This window comes from Chrysochloris asiatica, unplaced genomic scaffold (assembly GCF_000296735.1).
Source record: "Chrysochloris asiatica unplaced genomic scaffold, ChrAsi1.0 scaffold00007, whole genome shotgun sequence".
NCBI classification, from domain to species: Eukaryota; Metazoa; Chordata; class Mammalia; order Afrosoricida; family Chrysochloridae; genus Chrysochloris; species Chrysochloris asiatica.
The window spans coordinates 23479840-23489043 of NW_006408525.1; the positions used below are offsets into that span (position 1 = coordinate 23479840).

Genomic DNA, 9204 nt, shown 5'->3' on the forward strand with positions numbered 1-9204 from the left:
CGTCAGCACACACCCCCTCTCCCTCTCTGGGTCTTGAGTTCCCAGCCGCTCCATCTCTCCACATTCTCTCCATAACATCGTCTCTGCCTCTGGCATCACTGTTTCTCTGGGTAGGGTCCCGCACTCCACTCTTCTCTGATGGTACCGGGGCCTTTGCTCCTGGCCTGCGAAGTCAAACACTCTCCTTTTGCTATAAAACATCTACCTTTACATTTCCAACCCTCACAGTCAGTCCTGATAGTAATTATTCACTATTGTACCACATGAGTACTAACCACATCTCCTTTTATCAGTCCCGCCCAGAAAGACTGGATACTACTCAGTGGAGATTCTACCTTCCTCCACACCACCTGGATCTACGCTCCCTCTTGAAAGCTTATAAGCCAGTCACTTCTTGCCTTTATAGCGCCCCATCCCCCCTTCCATTTTGGGTAGCCAATGTCCAAGTTGCCCATTCCTGTCTAGCCTGTGTATTAAGAGGGTGAGAATTATCCTCAAATAGATTTATTCCTTCTTTTGAGCTACTGCATCCATTCTACCATATTGTTTTGTATATTACTTGCCCACATAAATAACTTTCACATGCATAGCACAGATAGGAAACAAAGGCACCCAAGGAGGCTGGGGGGTTTGCTAGCACCTTATACCAGAGAGCTTCAAAGTGTCTGTGAAAAAATTGAATTAAAAGATAATTTAATTTTTTCCATGAACTTTTTGAAGCTCCTGTATGTTTCATTATTTGTGTGGAAATACGGCAAAAGCATTTCCCTAGTAGGCTACATCAGAATGATGTCAAATTTAGGAACTTGGGTTGTATTATATTGCATTTTTGATATCAGCATCTATGTACTGCTCAAGGAGGTGATTAAAGTATCAGAATAGACAAAGTATAAGTACTGAATGCAATACACCATGCCACTGCTTTCCAAATAACAGTGATGACCTGATGATGCAATACATGATTTCTCACATATTAACTCCATCATGTTAGTGAATATTACCTCTGTGTTACAGTATCAGAAACAGGTAACAGTCCAAAGGAATTTCAGCAATAAGATCTTCCCTTTACAACTTTAAAACAGAAGTAAAATATTAAAGTTGGCATAAAAATTGGGTTGATAACCTGTTCATTTTCAACTTTTCCATTTGATGCAATTAAAGAATGGAATTTTAGTAGCCTTTATGTTGTTTCAAACCCAGGGTTAAATCTTCTTCGAGTCCTAGCTCTACACTTTAACTGAACCTGACACTAAGTAAGGCTCTACTGTTGTTGAAGTACCATCAAGTCAGTTCCAAGCCACAGCAACCCTATATAGTGGTTCCAAGGAACAGCTGGTGGGCCTGAACCACCAACCTTGTGGTTCAAACCAACTTTGAAATCCAGAACATTAACCCACACTGCTATACCAGGACTCCAAGGCTCTACTAAAGGTATGAAATTACAGTCTTAAAAAAAAAAAAAAAATTACTTTAAATTGGAAAATACGTTTGAAATACAACAAAAGTAATCCACTACTCAGATTTAACAGATATTAGTCCTGGTGTGGCCCTGTGGGCTAATGCGCCAGACTACAAAGCCATCTGAACTGCAAAGTCAGCTGTTCAAGCTCACCAGCTGCTCCTTGGAAACCCTATATAGAGTCGCTATGGGTCAGAACAGATTCAACAGCACTCAACAACAACAACAAGTCCTGGTGTGGCCCTGTGGGCTAACGCATCAGACTGCAGTCGTTTGAACTGCAAGGTTGGTGGTTCAAGCTCACCAGCTGCTCCTTGGAAACCCTATACAGGGTCACTATGGGTCAGAATCGACTTGACAGCACTTAACAACAGCAGTGTTTTGCTACATTTACTTCAGACTATGAATGCTGGTTTGAGGAAAATGAATGTCCCAGATACCACTAGAGCCCATTTCTATCTCTTCCCCACTCCCTTCGGAGGTAGCTGCTGTCTTAAAGTGTTCTTATTAAGTGCTGTCAAGTTGGTTCCAATTCATAGTGAACCTGTATAGGGTTTCTAAGGAGCAGTTGGTGGGTTTGAACTGCCAACCTTGCAGTTAGTAGCCCAATGCTTATCCTACAGCGCATACCAGGACTTAAGGTTGTTGTTGTTACACGCCATCGAGTTGGTTCCGATCCACAGCAAACCTGTATAGGGTTTCCGAGGAGCAGCTGGTGAGCTTGAACCACCCACCTTGCAGTTCAAATGGCTTCGCAGTCTGGCGCATTAACCCACAGCACCACACCAGGACTCTGGACTTAAGGTAGATTCATATTATTCCACTGGAGTTCTGGTGTGACACTGTAGGATAAGCACTGGACTGTTAACCATAAAGTCAACAGTTCAAACCTGCCAGTGGCTCCTGGGAAACCTTGTACAGGGTTACTATGAGTCAGAACTGACTTGAATACACTTAACAACAATGAGGTAGTCTGACCTTTTTTACTATGGAAGTTTCCTATGAGGTAAAGAGGCAGCAATATAACTCATGTTTTTTTCTGAATACATCTTTATTCAACAGTCTTTACTAGGATCTCTCAGAAATATACCTTATTTACTATATTAAGGACCAAGAGGTTTTTTGTTTTATTTTTTGTTTTTCCTTGATTGCCAAAGACATGAAACTTTTTGTAAAAGGAAAACTCCAGCATGATCATTCTAAATACCAGTCAGTCTAAAGCTTGAGTGATTTTGCCTAACAGGGTATTTCACCATTAAAATTTTATAATAATTGTTGTCTTGGTGGAATAGTGCTGTCATTTTTAAAGATAGTGGTGGTGGTGAAGACAATGTTGATTATGTGGTTATGTGCTATGAAGTTGGGTCCAACTTACAGCAACCCTATACAGGGATTCTGAAGCTGTAAATCTTTACGGGAGCAGAAAGCCTTATATTTCTCCCATACAACAGCTGGTAGTTTCGAACTACTAACCTTTAAGTTAGTAGCCCAACTCATAACTACACTACATTTGTTCTTTTTAAGTGCCATCAAGTAGGTTCCGACCCCGAGCGACCCTACAGTGCTGGTGAGGAGCAGCTGGTGAGCTTGAATTGCTAACCTTGCAGTTCAAACCACTATGCAATCCAGCCCACTAACCCACAGCTCCACACCAGGACTCCTACAATAACCAGCATTAAAGAAACAATGAAAAGTGAGTTGCAGGTCAAACAGATACCATGAATGCAAAAATTCTAAACATACAGAATACTGTTATTTATTGTTCATGGCTACTTCATATGCAAAACATTTAAAGATATACATACAAATAATACATTGCTATTGTTGTTAAGAGTCATTAAATCAGTTCCAACTTATTAATAACCCTGTATAGGGTTTCCAGGGAATGACTGGTTAAGTTTGAACCACCGACCTTGTAGTTAGCAGTCCAGTGTTTATCCTACAGCCAGCACCATAACAGGATTCCAGTGGAATAATATACACCTACCTTAAGTCCTAAGGAGCTCTGGTAGCGTCGTGGTTACGAATTGGGCTGCTAACCTCAAGGTAAGCAGTTCGAAACTACCAGCTGTTCCGCAGAAGAAAGATGAGGCTTATCTGCTCCCGTAAAGATTTACAGCTTTGGAAACCCTGTACAGGGTGGCTATGAGTCAGAACTGACTCCATGGCACATAACAACAACAACAACCTTACGTCCTGGTATGGCACTGCAAGATAAGCACTGGACTGCTAACTGCAAAGGTGGCAGTTCAAACCCACCAAATGTTCCTCGGAAACCCTATACAGAGCCTCTAAGAGTCAAAACTGATTCAACGGCACTTAACAACACCTTAAGACAGCAGCTACCTCTAGGGGGAATGGGGAAGAGCTATAAATGGGCTTTAGTGATATCTATGGGAATTCATTTCCCTCAAACCAGCATTCATAGTTTAAAGCAAATGTAGCAACGCTAGTGTCTGTTCAACGTGTGTGGTGGGTTACTTTTTGCATTTCAACTGTATTTTCCAAAAAAAGTTGTTGTCTTTTTAAGACTTTTTTTTTTTTTTAAAGAAACAAACTGAAAACCACATTACTTGAATGGTGTTCAAAACGAAATCTCTAAATCTGGAGAACTAATCTTTTAACAACAAAACAGATATTAGAAGTCTTAATTTTACAACTGTCTGGCATACAAATTAGAGTAAGATTTACTTTGCTCATTTATGTAGCAAAGTTCAGAGATGCTTCATAGATAATTTACTACTCACAATCACATTTATTAAGGCTGCATAGAACACTATCAATGCTCCAGGACCAGGAAGTCATTTTTTTTTTTTTAAGGGGTAGGGCCTTATGAAAAGCCAGAACACTTTATTGTTGCTGTAACTGAGGGCCATCCAGTCAGTTCTGACCCATAGCGAACCTATATAGGGTTTCCGAGGAGCGGCTGTTGAGTTTGAACCGCTGGTTTTGCAGTTCAAAATGACCTTGCAGTCCAGCACATTATCCTGTAGTGCCATACCAGGACTCCAGAGTGGATACACAAAGTTCATATAAGAAAGCTAAAGACCCTTCATTCATAGAAGAATCCATCAAACCTTCTCTTAGAAAGAATTTTTTAAGTTCAAGTAGTGTAATGGGTTAGTGTTGGGCTGTTAACCCCAAGGTCAGGAATTCAAATCCACCAGCTGCTCTGTGAAGCTGTCTGCTCCAGGAAACCCTACAAAGTAGCACCATGAGTTGGAACAGACTTGATGGTACGCAGTAGCAGACATTGTTTATCAGGCTATTCAGACCTCTTCAGACCAAGTTCAGTAAAATAGTAGAGAGAAGAAATTGCACAATAGACAGTAACAAGGAACAAGAAGTAATAACCTAAAAGTAGGGAAAACAAGCAAAAAACTTCAAAGAACAGATATAAAACTAAAAAATTATAGTACGTAATTTGGAGTAGCCTCTATGGTTATATGTATTCTGGCACCAATAACAGATGTTCAAAATGATGTCTAGTATGTGAAGAAAACAAAAAACAACCCTACAACATAAAAGAAGAATTAAACAATGTTTTAAATGAAACCACATTTAGGAATATTTCCATCCAAATCAGTAAATATTTTTTGAAGTCAAAAGTGCCACAAATGGTAAGCTTCAATTATCTTGAAAATTCACTGCAGAATTCATTGCCAGAAGCTACTGGATAAAGTGAAACATATAAAACAGTTTCTTATAGTTAAGGTGCTTTCTTATAGATCATTTCAAGAAGTAAAATAGAAAACTGGAGCAAATTCAATTCCTTACCACCAATCTTTCAAATTTATAGATAAAAATTTAAAAATTGGGACTGCTAACCCCAAGGTCAGCCATTCAAACTCACCAGTCACTCCTCAGAAATTCTATACAGGGTGGCTATGAGTTGGAACTGACTCGGTGGCACTTAAAAACAACAATAGTTATCTAACACAATACTGAATAAATTATAAATTTTACCACATTTTCAACATAATTAAAAACAACCTGGTGTGGCGCTGTGGGTTAATGAGCTGGACTACAAAGTCAGTTTGAACCACACGGTCAGTGTTCAAGCTCACCAGTCGCTCCTCAGAAATTCTACACAGGGTCACTATGGGTCAGAACTGACTCGACAGCACTTAACAACAACAATAAGAACAAGATTGTTTCATAAAAAATATGTAAAAAGAGTTAACAATACATCTATTTAGGTGCCAAGTTTTGAACCTGCCAAACAAACTACTGTAACTATAATCTTAGTGCCAATTTAGTCATCATCAACTTGAATGTTCTGTTGGCAGAAGACAGGAATTGGCTAATATATTCTAATTTCTAGTCTTGACGCTGATGCTGAATTCTCTGGCACAGGTAAAATCTTTCCTAAGAGAAAGCCCAACTATATTGTACCAACCACTACAGACTCATAACCAGGAAGGACAGCCACATTCATATAAACTTATGATCCATTTTGATTGTCCACAGATTGAAAGAGTCAAAAATTTTAAATATCTACACAACTCCTTAAGGAGCTCTGGTAGCGTTGTGGTTACAAATCAGACTGCTAATCTCAAGGTCAGCAGTTTGAAATTACCAGCGATTCTGCAGGAGAAACATGAGGTTTTCTCCTCCCATTAAGATTTATAACCTCAGAAACCCTATACAGGGTCGCTATGAGTTGGAACCGACTCCATGGCACATAACCACCACCACACAACTCCTTTGCTCTCAAATACCCAATGTAAAGGCAGGAGAGGAGGAACGTCCCACTATTCTAGGCTCCTGATCCACATTTTCAAAATTTGCTAAATTAGACCACACATAAGAGGTTGCCATGAAACCAGTACACGGTACTACCTGGTACATAGTATAACCTATTTCAAAGAATTAATTCATAAATCACTGCACGTAGACTAATTTCTTCTCCGTCCCCAGGAGTCCACACCCCAGGCCAGGTTAAAATTCCACTAAGTTTCTAATATGTAACCTGTACAAATACTCAGGGTTTATCATAAAATTTTGCAACTAAAGCAACACAGAAACTTGCACATTTGTGTAATACAACTCCAACTAATAAGAAAAGAGTTTAAGAACTGTAAAGAACGATTATAAATCTAGGCTTCTAGAGTTAGGAATTTTGTCAGTATTCTTAAATTTCCATAATGACATTAATTTAAACATACTGCTCCAATCCCTGCATTTCAGAAATACTAATACATAATTTTTACTTTTAACTAATCGAATCTCTTTTCTGTTTTCAAAGGTGGTGGTGGTGGTATGTGCCAATGAGTTGGTTCTGATTTCTAGGCGCCCTGTATAAGTTTCTGAGGAGTGGTTGGTGGTTTTGAATCACTGATTTTGTTGTTAGCAGTCCAGTACTTATACTACAGCCCCACACCAGGACTCCACTTCCAAAAATAGCAATGGGTTCAATTTAAAGTCCGATCATTCTTCAATAAAATCTGCTAAAAGTCACCATCATGCCTACTCTGTGTTGTCACTTACTGGGAAAATAATTTCTAAAGTAAATTATTAGAAATGTTCATATTACTAAAAAGATTCATTTATTTCCTTGTACCAAATTAACAAGTGTCTGTTAATATCTGGTACATTAGCATGTGCTATTTCAATTGCCCAAAGCACTCTTTCACATAGATTTCATCTTTTTGGGAAAGCAAGTTTAAAAGAAGAAGGAGCATGTTGTTCTAGCGTAATACTTAAATAAAACTGTCACTTCTTAATAGATAATCATTTAAATATTACTGACTTCTTAAAATACTTTTTTTCTAACTATATATGCTTCTCAAAATTATTAAACCCTTATATAAACTAAAGGGGTTAAAAAAAAAAAGATATTTTTCTAAATGTTAGTCTTCTCACATAATGTGAACTCACTGGTTGCCAGGTCCTTCTTCCTGCAGGTTTGCCAAGTCACAAGACACACTACTGCTTACAATCCCAATCCCTCCCATCTACCCTCTGCCAATATATAGCAAACACTCTAGTCACTTGGCTTATTAAACCGTAGTCTCCCAAATAGCTCTCTCAAATCCTAATTTAGACTCAAAATGCACTCATTCTGATTCATATTCTTAATGGAAAAATTTTAAATCACCTGACTTTCAGAGGGATAAGTTCTTTTTTGATGTGGCCAGATCCTAGCGATCTCATGCTTTCATACCAGCCCCCCAAATTTGACAGTATACTTTTAAATTCTACAGTTTTAGACATATTTCCAAACTCAGTCTCATGTCCTCTTGGCTTTCAAAGACAAGAGTCAACTTTCAATTCATACAAGTACCGGTCTACATTTCTTTCATCTCTGCTATGTTCAGGGTTCATGGTTGAGGCCTACTGATTTTTATCCCTTGGCTGTAATAGGAAAAGAAACGAAACAGAGTCTGTCTACCATCATTATTTGTAAAACAGCTATTAAACAGGTCCTAATTTCCAGTATAGACTTCATAGACCACTTTAGATAACATGGGACGATAAGTCTATTGTTCAGGACCTTTGTTGGGCACCCATACTAACAGCCCCCCAAACCAAACAATACTTCAAATAATGCTACTGGGTGATGATTCACCAAAAACTGCAATGAAGAGTAATGGAATATTTTCACCAGTGGTATGCTAAAACTAATAGCTTCTCTCAGAAGAAGGAACTGCTAAGCAACCATCGCTGTAGCAATAAATCCACCTGCTTCAAAAGCCGCAAAGCAAGGAAGATATAAGAAAAGGGAGAGGGGGGTCTCCCCACAGCTTCTCAGGAGGTTAGGAGAGAACAAAGTCACTGCTGCACTGTCACTGGGGGGGCGCGGATTGTCTGGGAAACCCAGCCCCTGAGCTGGAGCAGGCGAGGAGAACTCTGCAAGGCTGCCTGGGATTAGCATTCTCTTCTCCCCTCGGCCCCCTCCCCTTCTAGACGCTCCCCTCCTAGCTACAGTGCAGCGGCTGGAGTGCTAAATGACCGCCCCTTCCAATCTATCCCCCTCGGGATGTAGGGAGAACCACAAAAAAGAACTGAGTCAGGAGAGTGAAACAGCTTGGACTCCGATGACCCCTCCGACCTCCCCCAATGCCCTCCAGCCTTTCCCAGGACACAAGCAAGCCCGGAAGGGCCCGGGTGGAAGCCCCACACAGGTGTGCGCGCCCCCCAGGGGTGCACCGGCCGGGCCCGCCAGCGCCCGCAGCGCTCCCCGCAGCGCGGTCCCGGCCCCAGCCGAAGAAGGCAGAGCACGCCAGCCCGGCACCCCGCCGTCGCCCTAGAGGGGCGCGCCCCGTCCTCGAGCCGGCCTCCCCCGCCCCAGTCCCGCAGCGCCGAGGCCCGCCCGCCCTCCAGGCCGGGCCCCCAGCCCAGCCCGCGGGCGCGGCCTAACTGCTCGCCCCCGGCGCCCCAGGGTCGCCGTACCTGGGCGGCGGCCTCCAGCTTGCCCTCGAAGGTGAAGTCCAGCAAGTCAGGCTTGAGGCAGAGGCTGTAGTTGATGGGGGAGACATCGGCGGGCAGCCGCTCGAAGGGCCTCTTCTCCGGCATCGCGGCGAGGCCCAGGCTGTGGAGGCGGCGGCGGCGGCGAGAGGAGCGGCTGAGGAGGAGAAGGAGGAGGGGAGGAGGCGGAGGGCCGAGGAAGAGCAGGCGGCGAGCGAGGGAGGGGGCAGCGGCTGCCAGCCACATCCACCGAGTGCGGGCGACCGCTTGAGGAGAGCGATCGGGGAAGCTTGGGGGGGCGGGGGAGAGACCCAGCCGGAGCGCTAGGGGCCGGG

The 9204-nt window shown here is 42.2% G+C and overlaps 1 protein-coding gene across 2 annotated transcripts in view; it reads right to left on the reverse strand.

Moving 5' to 3' along the window:
* The window catches only part of NPEPPS (aminopeptidase puromycin sensitive), a 126674-nt gene extending 117476 nt beyond the window's left edge, over positions 1 to 9198 (reverse strand). Inside the window, exon 1 of one of the 2 annotated variants that reach the window (XM_006832526.1) lies at positions 8855 to 9198. In XM_006832526.1, the coding sequence (XP_006832589.1) occupies positions 8855 to 9115 (261 nt within the window). In that variant the 5' untranslated portion in view covers positions 9116 to 9198. The remainder of the gene's footprint in view (positions 1 to 8854) is intronic. The other variant, XM_006832527.1, reaches the window with a different exon arrangement.
* Between the last annotated feature and the right edge of the window lie 6 nt (positions 9199 to 9204).